Source organism: Schistocerca piceifrons, chromosome 7 (genome assembly GCF_021461385.2).
Source record: "Schistocerca piceifrons isolate TAMUIC-IGC-003096 chromosome 7, iqSchPice1.1, whole genome shotgun sequence".
NCBI classification, from domain to species: Eukaryota; Metazoa; Arthropoda; class Insecta; order Orthoptera; family Acrididae; genus Schistocerca; species Schistocerca piceifrons.
The window spans coordinates 353,616,981-353,637,077 of record NC_060144.1 but is presented as its reverse complement, the minus strand read 5'-3'; the positions used below and the strand labels follow the sequence as shown (position 1 = coordinate 353,637,077).

Genomic DNA, 20,097 nt, shown 5'->3' with positions numbered 1-20,097 from the left:
TGTCCTTAGGTTATTTAGGTTTAAGTAGTCCTAAGTTCTAGGGGACTGATGACCTCAAATGTTAAGTCCCATAGTGCTCAGAGCCATTTGAACCAGTGAAACAGTCTAGTATTTTAGTATTCATTTGACTTTGTTAGTCCCCAATGCTCTGATTTTTACTAAATACTGCCTCTTTTATTTCAGATAAATCCAGAACACATGGTACCAGCCATGGACGACAATGGTTTGATTCTTCACGACAGGTATGTCCAGCGGTGATTTTCTGTGTCGTCTCATATTCTCCATTATTCCATTCTCACAATCTCTGTAACGCTGTAATAATGTTCCGCTTGTGGCAGCCACGTAATCGCCACTTACCTGGTGTCACGCTACGGAAAGGATGAGTCTCTCTATCCGAGGGATGTGAAGCAGAGGGCGCTGGTCGACCAGAGACTGTATTTCGAAGCGACAGTACTTCTTCCTCGTCTAAGGGCTACAACAGTAAGTGTGTTTATATAGATTTTGCAAGGTTTTGTTACAAAACATGTTATGAACGAAGCGAACAGTTATTTGAATGAATCTTGCTAAAATTTCAAAGTGATGCGAACATTGGAATCTGCCTGTAAAAGTTCAAGGGTATAAAGTATCAAACTTTTCACTTCACGAAAGCAAAAACGTGGAATTATCATGCTAAAAGTAATGAGCAACAATTTTTAAATCTCTTAATTTTTTTAAAAAGAAGCCAAGTGCATCATCGTAATCTAGAGATATTTCTCTCACTTTTCAACATAATCTCCATTTCTTTGCACACGGTTTCGCCAATGTTCTGCAAGTCTGAACATACCCTTCCGACAGAACTATGTTCCAGCTGCATGAAGACAGTGATGCCCTGCTTTCTGAATATCCTTCGCCGTCTCGTGGTGTTAGCTTCCCATCCTTACAGCTTTCATCGCCTATCACAATACTCGTCCAAAAACCATCACCTTCATTTTGAAATCTCTGAAGATTTTGGCCGATGGTTCTTCTCTGTAGGTTACCGTCTTCGGACAATAATCGTGGAGCCCATCGGACACAAACTTGCAATAACTTAAGCTTTGTATCGTTTTGCGCATGCACTGTGTCCTAATGCACGCTGCTACTGCCTATTATGTGATTTCCTTTACACATGCATTGCATTTTCCCTTCACCATATTGATTTTACATGGACGTCCTATTCCACATCGCTCTATATCGTGTAAGATGCTGAAGATGTTCATCGCTAACCTTGTAATAGGATAATATCTAATTCGTTATCTTTATTGAGGCTATTATCTCACACGTGTCCAGCTTTAATGAGCGCTGCTATCTGTGCAAGTGCTTGAAGATTTGGCCGGTAGGAAGGCCTTCAGAAGCGGTTGGGCATCCGCTGTTTAGGAAATGTCTGCAGGGTGTGGAACCAGAAATGCCATAGTTTACTACTGAAACTGAATCATAGCATGTTTGGTTGTCTATCCTTAAGGAATACAGAAATGAAGTCCGAAATCTTTTGTACAAGGTGGGGCCCTCATGGCCAGAGAGGAGCGGAAGGAAGGTCTGAAGGTCTGAGAGCTGCCTGAGAACAGGGAACTTCACTCGGCCACACTCCTCAGGCCGCCCCCAGCACCCCACGTGACCGATTCTGTTCCTGTGATTGGTTTCGTCCTGTATAGTTGATTGACATCGTTAGCGATGTTTGTCCGTGGCGTTACTTCGTCAGCACAAGTTCACATATCACATAAATAGAGCGTGAAGTGGCTGGCATCCGGCTAATATCCGGTGTCAACCAAGGCAGACCTTTTTGAAGCTTAGGAACGACTTTAGCGAGTTACCCATTAATGAAAATTTAAACAAATAAATCAATTTGTTGCGTATTATACCTATCCACCTTGTACACATTAACTATACCTAGGGGAAATATTGTTCAGATTTTTCTGAAATTTGTTACGATTGTCCAGTGATGATACTTTTCTGTACAACCTTACAGTGCTGCTGATCCTAGCTGGTAAATAGTTCATGTATTCAATAGATCATGTAGATTGAAAGCATCGGAGGTCCTATTACGCTTTCACAGGGCACACGTGATGTTACTTTTGTTTCTGTAGAGCTTTCACAGTCCAGTGTAACATACTGGGCTTCATTCGTCAAATATTCCTGGAGGAAATCACATGTCTCTGAAGATACTCCGTACGATCGTATCTTTATTAGCAGTTGACGATGCTGCACTGTGTCAGCGCCTTTCAGCATTCCGGAAATGCAGAATCTGTCTCAATAAAACAATCTCTTTTCCGGGCGTGTTTAATATGATGTAAATGGGTCTAAAAAAATGTAGAAATTATCAGTGGCAACAATAGGACGCTTATGATTTTCAGTGTGACACTTATAATGAACAAACAGACTATATTAAAAAGATGTTCTTGGACTCTTGTATAATCTGTGGGTAGGTGTGATAATTTGTCTTGTACGAGACGCAAAACCGACTTCTGTCCAGCTTTTTTTCCCCGATTTTAGCGTAGTTAGTCTACTTCCAGCTGTTACTCGGAGCTAACATTTGACCCAATCCCCCTACGTCTTGCCCCCTCCCCCACCCCCTCCACGTCTTGGCTGGTTTCTTAAGTGAACGTCAGCATGCGGGTATTACATTTACAAGGGGCTCCAAAAACCGCTCTTCGTAAACCGATTTTCCAATACTGCTTCTGGCTGATCTTGTAAAAAATAACTAGTATCGATTCTGAAAAGCAGTTCTAACTGCAGAATACCCACTTCCACATTCGACTTTGTATCCCATGTAAATGCTGAACGTTTTTGAAACTTGCTCATTTTCCGTCTTTTTTTCTTGTGCAACAAAGATGTAGTAGGAAATATTAGACTGAGTTACATTTGACTGAAGGGAAACAGCCATCGTCCTTACCACACAGAACACCAAAACAGCTGATTTCCAGAAGCCATGGTATTTACAATTGTCGATTCAAGAAGAAACGTTTGACTGGGTTACCAAAAGAAATTCAGAGTTTAACATGTAAACTCGTCGTCGGATATCGGTCTACGACACACGAATTTCGTCTTCCGGAAGTTATGTTGCACATTAACAGAGTAACTGACATCTTTTGGCGACACCCCACCCTAAGTGCACTGAACCGACTGTAAGCAGCAATCGGCGACTGTTTGCTTCTACTGCTCTGATGTATGCAAAAGTGTCGTTGAGTTGCTCTAGGAGTATACGGGATGAATCTAACAGAAATTCTGTTTTGTACGATGAACTGTAGCTTGGTATAAATGCTGGAAAATGTAAGTTATCACTGCAGTAGGCGCGTGCTATATCGTTACGGGGTTAGGCGCGTGGGGGACTCCTGTCCCCCATTTGTGTTTCTTAATTACTCATTGCAATGATTATCAAATGTTCTTTAGTTTCTTTTTCTATGTTTCTATATGTATAGAGATGGAAATAAAACACAGATATCCAAAAATATATTTCAATAATTTATTTCAGAGACAGCTAACACATACGCTTTGCAAATGGGGCGAACACGTCCACTTTTCACATTTATGACATTTTCTAGTTGACTTGTCTTTCTGCCTTCCACACTCGTAACCACGTCCTATGGAACCTTCTCTGGGATTGTCTTGTCGTGTAACTGTTGAATTTATGCGCAGTAGAACACGTGCACCTTGCCGTAATTCAGTGTTTTTTTTTTTTTTAGAACTTCTTAGGGTTCCTATTAGGTAGAGTATACCGAAAAGTGCTCTTTTTTCAGTCTCATCAGTGAATCTAGCATCTCCATGTCTCTGAAATTTGCTTTTCAAATTTCTTACGTAACTATTTCTGCAGTTAACTATAGTTTTGTAAACACTGCTGTCTAAGAAAAAATCTTATAACTTTCTGAAAGTATTGCAGATGCATGCATAGTGGGGCCAGGTAAATGAGTTATTATATTCTCTGACCTTGTTCTTTTAGGAAAAGACTGAGACCGTTTTGTTTTACTGTCCTTCCCAAGATAAAAGGAAATACTAGACTCACAGTTCTTATTATCGTATTCATCTGCAGATTGTTCAGTTTCGCTATCATGATCGCTTTCCATTAGATGACCATCTTCATTTGAATTAGATTCTTCAGAATCAAATACGTCATTTTCATCACTCTCTGCATCGTTTTCGAGCACCTTATCCACACTTCAGGGTCGGAAGGCACATCCACTCTTCTTTTCTTCGGATCTGACATCACTAAAATAAAAACATATTTATGAGTATCAGTTTCTGTAAATTATACACTCCTGGAAATGGAAAAAAGAACACATTGACACCGGTGTGTCAGACCCACCATACTTGCTCCGGACACTGCGAGAGGGCTGTACAAGCAATGATCACACGCACGGCACAGCGGACACACCAGGAACCGCGGTGTTGGCCGTCGAATGGCGCTAGCTGCGCAGCATTTGTGCACCGCCGCCGTCAGTGTCAGCCAGTTTGCCGTGGCATACGGAGCTCCATCGCAGTCTTTAACACTGGTAGCATGCCGCGACAGCGTGGACGTGAACCGTATGTGCAGTTGACGGACTTTGAGCGAGGGCGTATAGTGGGCATGCGGGAGGCCGGGTGGACGTACCGCCGAATTGCTCAACACGTGGGGCGTGAGGTCTCCACAGTACATCGATGTTGTCGCCAGTGGTCGGCGGAAGGTGCACGTGCCCGTCGACCTGGGACCGGACCGCAGCGACGCACGGATGCACGCCAAGACCGTAGGATCCTACGCAGTGCCGTAGGGGACCGCACCGCCACTTCCCAGCAAATTAGGGACACTGTTGCTCCTGGGGTATCGGCGAGGACCATTCGCAACCGTCTCCATGAAGCTGGGCTACGGTCCCGCACACCGTTAGGCCGTCTTCCGCTCACGCCCCAACATCGTGCAGACCGCCTCCAGTGGTGTCGCGACAGGCGTGAATGGAGGGACGAATGGAGACGTGTCGTCTTCAGCGATGAGAGTCGCTTCTGCCTTGGTGCCAATGATGGTCGTATGCGTGTTTGGCGCCGTGCAGGTGAGCGCCACAATCAGGACTGCATACGACCGAAGCACACAGGGCCAACACCCGGCATCATGGTGTGGGGAGCGATCTCCTACACTGGCCGTACACCACTGGTGATCGTCTAGGGGACACTGAATAGTGCACGGTACATCCAAACCGTCATCGAACCCATCGTTCTACCATTCCTAGACCGGCAAGGGAACTTGCTGTTCCAACAGGACAATGCACGTCCGCATGTATCCCGTGCCACCCAACGTGCTCTAGAAGGTGTAAGTCAACTACCCTGGCCAGCAAGATCTCCGGATCTGTCCCCCATTGAGCATGTTTGGGACTGGATGAAGCGTCGTCTCACGCGGTCTGCACGTCCAGCACGAACGCTGGTCCAACTGAGGCGCCAGGTGGAAATGGCATGGCAAGCCGTTCCACAGGACTACATCCAGCATCTCTACGATCGTCTCCATGGGAGAATAGCAGCCTGCATTGCTGCGAAAGGTGGATATACACTGTACTAGTGCCGACATTGTGCATGCTCTGTTGCCTGTGTCTATGTGCCTGTGGTTCTGTCAGTGTGATCATGTGATGTATCTGACCCCAGGAATGTGTCAATAAAGTTTCCCCTTCCTGGGACAATGAATTCACGGTGTTCTTATTTCAATTTCCAGGAGTGTAGTACGTGTTGAAGACTGCGTAAGTAATCTAGTTAACATAGTTGTTTTATTCAGATTAATAAAAATTTTAAATATTGTACATACAGCGAATTTACTATGAAAAATGTTTAAAAAAATAAAACACCTACCTTAAGAAATTCTTACGTAGATAGGCGCGTGGTGGACAGTTTTACCCCAACTCACTTCAACGTCCTGCTGCTCTGTGTTTAGCTGTCCAACTGACGTTAACTGTAAACGGATCTTCAACAATGCACCGATTTGAAAGGTACTGAGCGTGGGAACGCTGCAACTTTAAATGTAACGGAAATAATCACAGTGTAAAACCGCTGGCTGACAGGTGTACCCCACGCGCCCACTCCTGGGTTAATGCAGATGAGTAGGAACAACGATCATGTAATGTTACGGTATAAGCTCTGTGCCTGACACAGTCACGTCGATTAATCTCTTGGTGTAACGTTCCGAAGCGACGTGATATGGAACAAGCACGTCAGGTCAGTTTTAGGGAAGGCGAACGGTCGATTTCGATGTATTGGGAGAATTACGAGAAAATGTTGCTCATTTATAAAGGAGAACGCCTACAGAACACTTATACGACCAATTGCCGAGTACTGTTCGTCTATTTGGATCCCCACCAGGTCATATTCAATCAAGACTTGGTAGCTGTTACGAGGCGTCCTGCCAGATTTGTTACCGATTTTTGCTATCAGCTCATGAGTATTCTTGAAATGCCCCGTAAACTCAAATGGAAATCACTGGAAAGAAGACTGTTCAAAAATGGCTCTGAGCGCTATGGGACTTAACAGCTGAGGTCATCAGTCCCCTAGAACTTAGAACTACTTAAACCTAACTAACCTAAGGACATCACACACATCCATGCCCGAGGCAGGATTCGAACCTGCGACCGTAGCAGTCGCGCGGTTCCGGACTGAGCGGCTAGAACCCCTAGACCACCGCGGCCGGCGAAAGAAGACTGTCTTTTCTCGAAATACTATTAGAAAAATTTAGAGAACAGGATTTTGCGACGGACGGAAGAACATTTGTACTGCCACCACGTGCATCTCGTACAGGAGCCACGAAGATAGGAGAAATTAGAGCTCACTTGCGTCTTATGTGTGTGTAGCCACATTTCCATTGAGAAGCAGTATGGTAGAAAATGCAAGGTGAAAGGCTCACTTTCTAAAAACAAGCCTGAAACTATCTGCCAAGTGGTTGCAACTGCATGTATGGCAGTGAGAAGTCGCCGCTGTGGGGAGCAATGTAGTGGTCACATTGCTCACAGGGAAGGCACTGCAGAGCGGCGCTGGACCACGATGCCCCCAGGCTTTAACGTCGAGGACTGCGAGAAATAAAAGGAAACGTGGGATAAGTAATTGTTGGGCAGTGTAAACCAGATGTAGCCTACATCTGCAAATGTACTCTCCTCTTAGAATGTGGCATTACATTTTTTTTTCTCGCTCTCCTACTTAGCGCTCCGAGCCGCAGCGGCGAATGAGATTGAGGGGTGAGGAGGAAGCGGACAATGAATGCTGCAGCCGGACACCGGTAGAGCAAAGCCCTCGGCTTTTCAGATGTCGAGCACTTTGCTGACAGTACTGTTTGCGTTAAATTACAATTACGTTCTTCATTAGAAATACTGCTGGCGTCTGTACCGATGACAAAAAAGGAAAGTGGAGAGGCCACATCGTTCAATGCCAAATGGAAATTACATTATTTTTTCGAATCCCTTAAAGGCCACGCAACTTGCTTAGTATGAAGTGGCACATTCACTGGATCGTCATTACAGCACTAACCAGAAAGAGGGTATGACTCAATTTCCTTCTGATGAACGACGGTGAATGCAGGCTGAACTGAAAGAGTCCATTAGGGAAAAAAACTGAGTTTACAGTGAGAAGACCAGTGACAAAATCTTTTATGATCGACGTCACTAATTATACTGTGTGATCAAAAGTATCCGGACACCCCTCAAAACATAAGTTTTTCATAATAGGTGCATTGTGCTGCCACCTACTGCCAGGTACTCCATATCAGCGACCTTAGTAGTCATCAGACATCGTGAAAGAACACAATGGGGCGTTCCACGGAACTCACGGACATCGAATGTGGTCAAGTGACTGGGTGTCACTTGTGTCATACGTCTGTACGTGAGATTTCCACACTCCTAAACATCCCTAGTCCACTGTTTCCGATGTGATAGTGAAGTGGAGACATGAAGGGACACGTACAGCACAAAAGCGTACAGGCCGACCTCGTCTGTTCACTGACAGAGACCGCCGACAGTTGAAGAGGGCCGTAATGTGTAATAGGCAGACATCAGTCCAGACCACCACACGGAAATTCCAAACTGCATCGGGATCCACTGCAAGTACTATGACAGTTAGGCGGGAGGTGAGAAAACTTGGATTTCATGGTCGAGCGGCTGATCTAAGCCACACATCACGCCGGTAAATGCCAAACGACGCCTCGCTTGGTGTAAGGACTGTAAACATTGGACGATTAAACAGTGGAAAAACGTTATGTGGGGTGACGAATCACCGTACACAATGTGGCGATCCGGCGGCAACGTGTGGATATGGCGAATGTCCGGTGAACGTCATGTGCCAGTGTGTAGTGCCAACAATAAAATTCGGAGGTGGTGGTGTTATGGTGAGGTCGTGTTTTTCGTGGAGGAGGCTTGCACCCTTTGTTGTTTTGGGTGGCACTATCACAACACAGGTCTACATTGATGTTTTAAGCACATTCCTGCTTGCATCTGTTGAATATCAATTCGGGGATGGCGATTGCATCTTTCAAGACGATCGAGCACCTGTTCACAATGCACGGCCTGTGGTGGAGTGGTTAGATCCCTGTAATCGACTGACTTGCACAAAGCCCTGACCTGAATCCTATAGAACACCTTTGGGATGTTTTGGAACGCCGACTTCATGGCAGGCCTCACCGACCTACGTCGATACCTCTCCTCAGTGCACCTCCTTGAAGAGTGGGCTGCCATTCCCCAAGAAACGTTCCAGAACCTGATTGAACGTATGCCTGCGATAGTGAAAGCCGTGATCAAGGCTAAGGGTGGGCCAACACCATACTGAATTCAGGCATTATCGATGGAGGGCGCCACGAACTTGTAAGTCATTTTCAGCCAGGTGCCCGGATACTTTTGATCACATAATGTATATGATTCATTGAGTGTCTTAATGCAAGGGGAGAATCATTTGGTAAGAGAAATGGCGGACCGGTTTGGCGATATCAATAAAAAGCAATCCTATGGAAATATCAACTTCAAGTTCATGAAGTGAAACATTTCTTGTAACTCAAGGCAGTCATTCGTGGACCAGACACGATGACTACGTTTTAGTAATTGAAAATTTCACTATGAGATCTCAAAGAGAAACCAAGAAATAGCACAAATGAAGATGGGTTTCGATTTATTTGGCAGGCCACTTTCGCTTTTCGCTGTTGATGTATCTCATTACTTCCGACCTGGGGTGATAGATGTACAGTGAAGCACCCAGATCAGCAACTTGTTTGTCCAATCCAGAAATTTACCACGCTTTTATAAAACGTTACCCCAAAATCAGTATCCTCAACTGCACAACAATCCGCTAAACTTATTTCGAGGTTCGGTTCAACAATCAGTGTGAACTTTCTCTTCTCTTATGAAAGTGACCAAGTCCCACCAGCGTTCACGTCATAATAGGTCGTAACTGCGTAACTCCATGTGTTTGACTGTATCACGAACCATACTTCCAGAATTATTATATGTTCTAAAGTTAAAACTTTTGTAGATTTACAAACATTACTACGTAACTATCTTATTAGATTTTGAGTTCAGTTCGCGTGCTTGCAGAAAAATAATAATGAATTAAGGAAGGATCCACCTTTTTGCAAGTACATGAATTATTGTTTTGTGTTATGACCCAAACATGTTTCACAACAGTTGTGGCGTCCTCAGTGGCTTTTTTATTTTATTTTACTAGTACTTTTTAGATAGTGTGTGTCCTGTGGCTACCAACCAAAATCAGCCACAGGTCTACGTTAGTACACCATGTCGTCATTGTAGTGTCTGGATAGTCCTGTGCTGTGACCTCCTGCTCGTTTGTAAATACTGCATCTTGCTAATTTGCTATGGTTAGGACACATGTGTTCAAGCCACAGCAACATAGTGAGACTCAGTGTTTACAAACTAGCAGGAGAAAACGTTCAGCTCAACTACACAAAAATATGTTTTGTACATAACAACAAATTTGTCACAGCTCAGGACTATCCAGATATTACAATGATGACATGGTGTGCTAAGTTAGACCTGTGGCTCATTTTGGTCGGCAGCTACAGGACACATACAACTTGAAACAAAACGAAAATAAAATACAAAAAAGCCATTGAGAACGCCACAACTGGCGAAACATGTTTGGGTGATAAAACAATAATTTGTGTACTTAAAAAACGGTGGACCCATTCGTATTTCATTATCGCAGCATAAAGATAAATGCGTGTATATAATGTTTCTTGTGTTTCTGCTCACCTTATTAGCATTAGATAATACATTGCTATCCTCAGTGAAAGTGTAGAAGAATCTGTTGAATGGAATGAACAGTCTAATGAGTATAGAATATGGTTTTAGAGTAAATTGAAGAAAGACGAAAGTAATGAGAAGTAGCAGAAATGAGAACAGCGAGGAACTTATCATCAGAATTGGTGATTACGAAGCAGTTGAAGTAAGGAATTCTGCTACCTAGGCAGCGAAATAACCAATAACGGACGGAGCAAGGAGGGCATAAAAAGCAGACTAGTACTGGCAAAAAGGGCATTTTTGCCCAAGAGAAGTGTGCTAGTATCAAACACAGGCCTTATTTTGAGGAAAAAATTTCTGATAATGTCCGTTTGGAGCGTAGCATTGTATGATAGTGAAACATTGATTGAGGAAAAAAGGACACAGAAGAGAACAGAAGCATTTGAGATATGGTGCTACAGAATAATGTTGAAAATTAGGTGGACTGATAATAAAGGTAAGGGATGAGGAGATACTGTGCAGAAACGGTGTGAAAAGGAATGCATGGAAAACACTGACAAGAATGTAAGGTGCCATGACATGGGCACTTACACGTTAGCTTACCAACATTTTAATAATAGGGGGACTGGCAAGGGCATCCGATGGTGACTCTATTGAATTATGGTAAATATGAGGCACTCTCGAGCAGTATTCCCTGCATGTCTACATGATTAAGTCTAACTTAAAGCTTGGTGAAAAGTGTCTGAAGTTGAGAATTGTGGAATATAAAGTCTGCAGCTGGCCGTATCTCGCCGGGCCGCCGTGGACGGCAGGTAGCGGTCACCGGAAACGCGGGACAATACGGAGCTTTTGGGAGTAGCCCGGCATCCGGAGCCACCTGTGCTGGGCAACACGTGGCGAAGACGGGAATTTCGTTTGCCTAGGGGCAATATGACCTACTCGATCATTGGCTAGATCTCAGAAATGCCGTTGGAGGGACTTCGGCGATGATAGAGCAAAAAATGTTCAAATGTGTGTGAAATCTTATTGGACTTAAGTGCTAAGGTCATCAGTCTCCAAGCTTACACACTACTTAACCTAAATTATCCTAAGGACAAACACACACACCCATGCCCGAGAGAGGACTCGAACCTCCGCTGGGACCAGCCACACAGTCCATGACTGCAGCGCCCCAGACCGCTCGACTAATCCCGCGCGGCGATGATAGAGCGTTCGACATTGGCCGAAACGGGTTATTCTTCCGCCGTGTTTTCTTACGCGTGTGAGACGGGAGAATTGTGGAGAGAGAGGACTTTGCCTTCAACCATCGAGCGGTACGGGCTTGGAGACGGCGTCTTGGCCATCGTCTTATACGGTCTACATCGCAGCACTGCACCAACGCGTGTTCCGTGCAGAGTTCTGCTGTTAGAGCTCTTTGTGTGCTCAGAAGCGAGATTTTCACCAACGGTTAGCCACTTCCATCAACTTACCTAATATTCTTGATCTGGTAGTTATCCTTGCGAGGTGCCGAGTATTTATCAACGGAGCTGCCAGTGAAACGGGCGCGTAATTGCAAATTGTTAATGTGCCATTCTCAGGAGTGTGTGGGTGAACAAAGAAATTCACATTTTTTGTGTAAATTTTGTCAGTTGTGGGGAATATCAAATTAAAATGCCAGTATTACCATCGAATTATCGACCTCATTGTAGCTAGCATTTACCCTGTCCCAGTAAGCTTTACATGTACTCTAGTCACTGCACAGCTTGCCCAGACTGGAAGGAAAGAAGGTTTGTGGTCTTATATGTCAGCGACGGACAAATAAGCTCACAAGAAGAAAGGCCGGGCGGTAGGATTTCTGTTAAGAAATCAGGGAATAAGTTACACGATACTAGAGGGAGCTGTAGACGGTAAAAACTGTACAGGAAGACGGAGATTGGACTATATCCAACAAATAACTGATGGCTTTGGTTGTAAGTGCTGCTCTGAGATGAAAAGGTTGGCACAGTAGAGAAATTTTTTGTGGGCTGCATCAAACCAGTCAGAAAAGACTTATGACTCATTTAACATCCCCAGAAATGGAACAAAGGAACACTGCGTCCTGACTCAGTTTTCCCTCCCTCTAGAGCAGAGACAAATTCTAAGAGAGGCATTCAGTAACACATGGAACAATTTTTCTTGGCAAATTTAAAATGGTGAAAAAATGTAGAATTTGTTGTGGAACATCAACTTCGCCCCTACAGTTTAATGAAGTTCCGATAGGTGACGGCGCTGTACGTAGCCTTCATAATGGCTTTTCTAGCGGAGATGCATTCCAAGCAGAGACCTGTCATTGAGTTACCTATAGCAGAAAACCAGAGCATCGCAGATATTCATAGGCGCTTGCATGATGGCTACGGACCTGGCAATGAACAAAAGGTTGGTGGTCTTTGGCGAGGCATCTGCCGTCATCGCAGTAAGGTCACGCAAGATTGTCTGACCTACCGCGTGCTGCCCGGCCGCACACAGCTGTGACCCCTGCAATGTTGGGATGTGCGGCCACTCCATTCGAGGTGATCGACGGATAACAATCAGACAGCTCGCCGCTCAAATGAACTCATCCACCAATTGGAGTACTGAAAGTTGTTTGTCCGCTGGGTTACTCGCAGCCCAACAGAAGATCATAAAAGACCACGAAAGGCCATCTTGGATGTAACGAGGCTGATTGTGGCAATCGTTTGTCGAACATCGTCACAAGCTCCGACGTCGACCATTAGAGCAGTACTGTGCGGGCGTGCAGGCCCTCCCTATAAGGTAGCGTAAGACCGTCGTATTGAAAGGAGTTTATGATAAAAAATAGAGTTTTGTAACCAAAAGAGAGGGTAATAACATGGCGTATGGCAATTCTGAACACAACCAACCTACTTCCAGAAAAAAGTGTTGCATTACTTATTGAGCGCCCCTCACATGTTAGGCTAAAATGGAAATGTCGTGTGACTAGGGCCTCCCATCGGGTAGACCGTTCGCTGGGTGCAAGTCTTTCAATTTGGCGCCACTTCGGCGACTTGCGCGTTGATGGGGATGAAATGGTAATGATTAGAACAACACAACACTCAGTTGCTGAGCGGAGAAAATCTCCGATCCACCCGGCAATCGAAACTGGGCCCTGAGGATTGACATTCTGTCGCGCTGACCACTCAGCTACCAGGGGCGGACGTATGTTAGGCTGATTAGAGCAATTAATCAATTTCTCATTCAGGTACCTGCTCATGTAACCGGTCCCGGCTCGACTTATTTTGGTGCCGTAGACAAATGATGACGATAATTGTGGCGCAACGGTCTGGTGGAAGTCTTTCAATTGGTCGTCACTTCGGCGTCATATGTGGAACTATAGTTTAACGTGGAATCGGAACCACCTGTCGTTACTGCTGAGACTTCACATCACTGAGAGGTTAAGGGTATGTTAAAGGCAGTCTGAACTATTCTGTAGTCCAACTGGGATTCGATCTCGAGACGTCTCGGTTTCCAGGCACGTGTCTTACCGTTAGACAACCAAGCCTGAGAGGCAAATAATATATGTGGCATTTGCTTCTCCTCAGACGATACCATTTGAACGCGGCCTTATGAGTCGAAAATCGATTCACGAAATAAATTAATGCCGTAGAACGTTCACACTTTGCTCCTCTCAGAATTTCTTTCTTACCTGGTCCATCCATCTTAATTTGGGCTTTATAATATTCGGTATTATCTGAGGATGCCCTTTTAAGCAGAAAACTCGTTCACGAAATAAATTAATAGAGGCGAATATCCACTATTTATGTTTTTCATTGACAAATATGAAATTATTGTGCCCAACAGCGAAGGATGACTCCATTAACATGGCGCCTAATTATTCTTCAAAACAGTAGCTTCGACATTTCCCACTGTATATGCATTGTTACTGTTATTCTCTTTTAAAAAGTTCACAGATCCAACAACAAATTTTGTAAGGGAGCGTATGTTCTGTGATGTCAGCGCTAGAACACCGAGATTGTTAAACAGTCCTATGTGAGTCCGGTTAATTAACATCATATATTATCTGTGATCTAAAATATTTTGTCATGGGATAATCTATGTAAAGTATTATAGTATGTTACATCAAGAAATGATAGTGTGAAAAACAGTTTCTGCGTATCACTGATGCTAATAATCTTACAGTTAAGGCAGCTGCATTCACCTTTTGGAGGAAGTCGTGAATACAAACCTTCCACCAGAGTTAAGAATCGGATATTCTGTATAATACTTCAGTTAAAACTCAGTCTTTCAGTTGTGAATTAATATCTGTTTCTCTAAAGGACGTTATTAATTACAGTATTCAGATCACATTTGAATCATCCTCAGTTACATTTGTGTTATTCACAAACAAAACAGCCCTAGAGTTACCAGTTGCAAGTTGCAGGTTAAGACAGATAACTATCGTCTATATGGAAAAGAAGCAGCTCTAGCGTGGGACCCTGAGGAATACTCTACGTTTCATTACTCGAGGGAGATGCTAGCTCATTTCCAGTGACTTGAAATGTTAAGGCTGTGGTCTGTATTCTATTATCCATATAAGAAAGACTGAAACAGCTGAATGCCTTACCTAATTATGTTCAAATGTATGATATACATAGTCAAAATCCTCTTTTTGCTTCGTAGAAGATACTTAATATTCATAGCTTTTTCTATCCATCCCTTTCAAATAAGGAGGAATATAACGTCCCATATGATCACCCAAAAAGCAACAGCCAGACATTAACAACGATATATGTGCTCACGTGGCCAGCTTAGTTACTTGTATCGGAGGGTGTAGTTATAAAGTAATAAGTAAATCAGTAAAGTAGATTATGAATAAATTACGATGAGAACAGACACACTGTGCAAATGTAGAATCTGAAGTTTCCTATTTTCTGATTTCGTGTGAATGTCTGTATTTTTATCGACAGTGTCCAGTCATTATAAATATCCATTATTGTGTGTTCCTTAAGTTTGTATACCTGTATATTATATAGCTAACGCTTTCATCAATTGCAGTATCCGGTTTTCTTCCTGGGAAAAAGAAATGTGGATGCGGACGCGAGAGATGCCATATACGAGGCTCTAGGAAACCTGGAGAAGTACCTGGAGCCAACTGGATGGGTAGCTGGAGACCATGCGACCTTGGCCGACATATCCTGCTCCGTTACAGTTGCCAGTCTGGAGGTAAGCTGCACCACAATGACGTCTCATTATCTTGAACATCAGTACTTCTGTTAGAAAAATGGAAATACGAGCTGTTATGAAAAAGTTACCGATGTATTTGTATGTTGATTAAAATTATGTCTTACCTAGACCTTATTGTACATCTTTGTCCTCAATACCAACTTTTCTGCCACTTTTGAAATGCGTCCTGGATGCCTGTCTTTCTTAGGATGTTTAGTACCTCTGCGGTTCTGCTTAAGCCTCCTCCACTAAACAAAATCACTGCGCATTCAGTTTGATTTTCATTTTGGGAAAGTGTAAGGTGTCTTACGGAGCAAAGTCTGGGGATTAAGACGCGCAGAGAACAACTGTTACCTTCATTTTAGTGAAAAATTGCTGAATTACGTAGGCCGTATGCGGTCGTGCTTTTTTTGATGGAGAACCTAGTCGTTCGTACACCACTTCTATGGATGTTTTCCGTTTATCTCCCTCCTCAATCTTCTTAGAACGTCGCGGTAGAACACTTTATTCACCACCTAGTCGAAGGAATGAACTCTTCATGAAGGTTCTCGTCAATATGCCACATCACCAAAGAATTAAATTTACTTTCGACTAGTCTAGTTTTTTTGGCCAAGATTAAGGAGAAGTCCTCCACTACACATGCTGTTTTTTTTATTCGGGGTCATAGCCATTAACAAAACTTCTGTCACCGATAATGACCTTTGAAAGAAAGTTTGAGTCGTCTCGAAGGAGCTGCTTACGTTCCATTCTACAGACTTCCACGCGATGTTGTTCTAATCAGCTTGTATCCATCGTGACACAAACTGCGCCGCAATTCTTCTCCTGTCAGTTCTACAAACAGAATACACTCAAACGTACGATACCTCAGGTCCCATTTGGTAAAGAGGTCTTAGACGGCCTGTCTACAATCTGGCAGTACCACACCTTCACTTCCGTGGAATTTTCTGGTGTGATGGCGATTGCAGACGTACCGAAGGGATCGTCATCATTGGGCGATGTTCTCCCGTTTTTGTAATGCTTGTGCCAGTCGCAAAACTGTTTCTGGCCTAAGGCGCTGTTTCCAAAAGTTTTGGTCCGTTTCTGTAGTGATTTTTATAATTTTAAAAACAAACATTTGTACAGACCAGTTGCACTTTCAGATCAGCCGTCGCAAACCGCAAAATTCACGGGAACACGACAATGAAAATACTATCGCCAACAACTACCTAAACCAACCTGCTCGCAGTCGCTGATGATACTGATTCAAGAAAGATGTATGAAGAGAAACAGAGTGGTATTTCTGCGTACTCGTAACCATTTCAAAATTCAAATTTTAAGTACGTTTGGATACCATCTTATAACTTAGGAACGAGTCGAACAATTTTAACCAATCTTAATACGCAAAAGGTTTACCGTCTGGAAAAATATACTGTGGAGATGAGTTTCACTAGATCAGTACTAGTAAAGGGTGGGGTAACAGTAGAGGAGTTACATGCCTGGAGCAATTTCACCCAAACACATGTACATGAAGTGGAAATAACTATCAATTAGGTAAGACATGTCTGTCACCTCTATGAGTGAGGAGGAGATGGTAAGGGTATCACAAATAGAAATAATCGGAAATATTTATGCTAGTATCAGGTCCACATATTTAAGGATCCGTAGTCTTATTGGTGAGAGCCACAATGATATTTGAATTGAGTTCAGTCGAACAGAACTATGCAAGATGTTTTGGAAATTTCCTACGTTGGATGAGGCAGAAGAAGGTCGGAAAAAGGAATTTAAATGTTTGATGTCCAGTCGATGATAAGGTTATTAGAAACGGGCCACAGGAGATGGATGAGAAGGGAAATCATGCCATGTTTCTATGGGAACCATCCTGAAATTGGCATTAATCAATTGCGAGAAATCACGGAAAACCTAAATCATTGTGGCTGGATTCAGATTTTAACCATCATACTCCTGAATGTAAGCCTAATGTCTGAACCACAACCATCTGTGCCAGCTCACTTATTGAGGAGATGAGAGCTATAATTGTTAATTGCTCCAAGATAATGTTACAGGGCTATTCTGACACCCTGACACACCCTGACACAGCCTGACACACCCTGACACACCCTGACACACCCTGACACACCCTGACTCTCTGACTCTCTGACTCTCTCTCTCTCTCTCTCTCTCTCTCTCTCTCTCTCTCTCTCTCTCTCTCTCTCACACACACACACACACACACACACACACACACACACACAAATCTGTTAGGTACTCACAAATGAGCTTCATAAGAAGCTTGTGTATGTTGAGGAGCTTGTCTCAGTTCATTTAAGTTTCTCTAGATGAATAAATTTGGAATGTTTCTTCGAAGAAGGGTGCCTTTGTAGAATCTTTATGTACTCGTATGTGATAAGTATAGTAACACTTGGTTCAAGAATCATAAAGGAAGGTTGTATACATGGCAGAATCCTGGAGATACTAAAAGGTATCAGATGGATTATATAATGGTAAGGCAGAGATTTAGGAACCAGGTTTTAAATTGTAGGACATTTCCAGGGGCAGATGTGGACTCTGGCCACAATCTATTGGTTATGAACTGTAGATTAAAACTGAAGAAATTGCAAAAAGGTGGGAATTTAAGGAGATGGGACCTGGATAAACTGAAAGAACCAGAGGTTGTACAGAGTTTCAGGGAGAGCATAAGGGAACAATTGAAGGGGATGGGGGAAAGAACTACAGTAGAAGACGAATGGGCAGCTCTGAGGGATGAAGTAGTGAAGGCAACAGAGGATCAAGTAGGTAAAATGACGAGGGCTAGTATAAATCCTTGGGTAACAGAAGAAATATTGAATTTAATTGATGAAAGGAGAAAATATAAAAATGCAGTAAATGAAGCAGGCAAAAAGGAATACAAACGTCTCAAAAATGATATCGACAGGAAGTGCAAAATGGCTAAGCAGGCATGGCTAGAGGACAAATGTAGGGATGTAGAGGCTTATTTCACTAGGGGTAAGATAAATACAGCCTACAGGAAAATTAAAGAGACCTTTGGGGAAAGGAGAGCCACTTGTATGATTATCAAGAGCTCAGATGGAAACCCAGTTCTAAGCAAAGAGGGGAAAGCAGAAAGGTGGAAGGAGTATATAGAGGGTCTATACAAGGGCGATGTACTTGAGGACAATGTTATGGAAATGGAAGAGGATGTAGATGAAGGTGAAATGGAGATATGATACTGCGTGAAGAGTTTGACACAGCACTGAAAGACCTGAGTCGAAACAAGACCCCCGGAGTAGACAACATTCCATTAGAACTACTGACGGCCTTGGGAGAGCCAGTCATGACAAAACTCTACCATCTGGTGAGCAAGATGTATGAGACAGGCGAAATACCCTCAGACTTCAAGACGAATATAATAATTCCAAGCCCAAAGAAAGCAGGTGTTGACAGATGTGAAAATTACCGAACAATCAGATTAATAAGTCACAGCTGCAAAATACTAACTCGAATTCTTTACAGACGAATGGAAAAACTGGTAGAAGCCGACCTCGGGGATGATCAGTTTGGATTCCGTAGAAATGTTGGAACACGTGAGGCAATACTGACCTTACGACTTACCTTAGAAGGAAGATTAAGGAAAGGCAAACCTACGTTTCTAGCATTTGTAGATTTAGAGAAAGGTTTGACATTGTTGACTGTAATACTCTCTTTCAAATTCTAAAGGTGTCAGGGGTAAAATACATGGAGCAGAAACTTGATGGCAGTTATAAGAGTCGAGGGGCATGAAAGGGAAGCAGTGGTTGGGAAGGGAGTGAGACAGGGTTTTAGCCTCTCCCCGATGTTATTCAATCTGTATATTGAGCAAGCAGTAAAGGAAACCAAAGAAAAATTTGGAGTAGGTATTAAAATCCAGGGAGGAGAAATAAAAACTTTGAGGTTCGCCGATGACATTGTAATTCTGTCAGAGACAGCAAAGGACTTGGAAGAGCAGTTGAACGGAATGGACAGTGTCTTGAAAGGAGGATATAAGATGAACATCAACAAAAGCAAAACGAGGATAATGGAATGTAGACGAATTAAGTCGGGTGATGCTGAGGGAATTAGATTAGGAAATGGGACACTTAAAGTAGTAAAGGAGTTTTGCTATTTGGGGAGCAAAATAACTGATGATGGTCGAAGTAGAGAGGATATAAAATGTAGACTGGCAATGGCAAGGAAAGCGTTTTTGAAGAAGAGAAATTTGTTAACGTCGAGTATAGATTTAAGTGTCAGGAAGTCGTTTCTGAAAGTATTTGTATGGAGTATAGCCATGTATGGAAGTGAAACATGGACGATAAACAGTTTGGACAAGAAGAGAATAGAAGCTTTCGAAGTGTGGTGCTACAGAAGAATTTTGAAGATTAGGTGGGTAGATCACGTAACTGATGAGGAGGTATTGAATAGGATTGGGGAGAATAGAAGTTTGTGGCACAACGTGACTAGAAGAAGGGACCAGTTAGTAGGACATGTTCTGAGGCATCAAGGGATCACAAATTTAGCATTGGAGGGCAATGTGGAGGGTAAAAATCGTAGAGGGAGACCAAGAGATGAATACATTGAACAGATTCAGAAGGATGTAGGTTGCAGTAGGTACTGGGAGATGAAGAAGCTTGCACAGGATAGAGTAGCGTGGAGAGCTGCATCAAACCAGTCTCAGGACTGAAGACCACAACAACATGTGGTAAGTCTGTATCTATACGAATAACTTCTTATGGTAACCTCTAACCAT

At 43.3% G+C, this 20,097-nt stretch overlaps 1 protein-coding gene across 1 annotated transcript in view; it reads left to right on the top strand.

The window, feature by feature from the left end:
- The window catches only part of LOC124805241 (glutathione S-transferase D7-like), a 78,774-nt gene that overhangs the window by 46,455 nt on the left and 12,222 nt on the right, over window positions 1-20,097 (top strand). Inside the window, exons 3-5 of the mRNA XM_047265749.1 lie at window positions 184-242; window positions 339-480; window positions 15,192-15,359. Coding sequence (XP_047121705.1) covers window positions 184-242; window positions 339-480; window positions 15,192-15,359 — 369 coding nt within the window. The remainder of the gene's footprint in view (window positions 1-183; window positions 243-338; window positions 481-15,191; window positions 15,360-20,097) is intronic.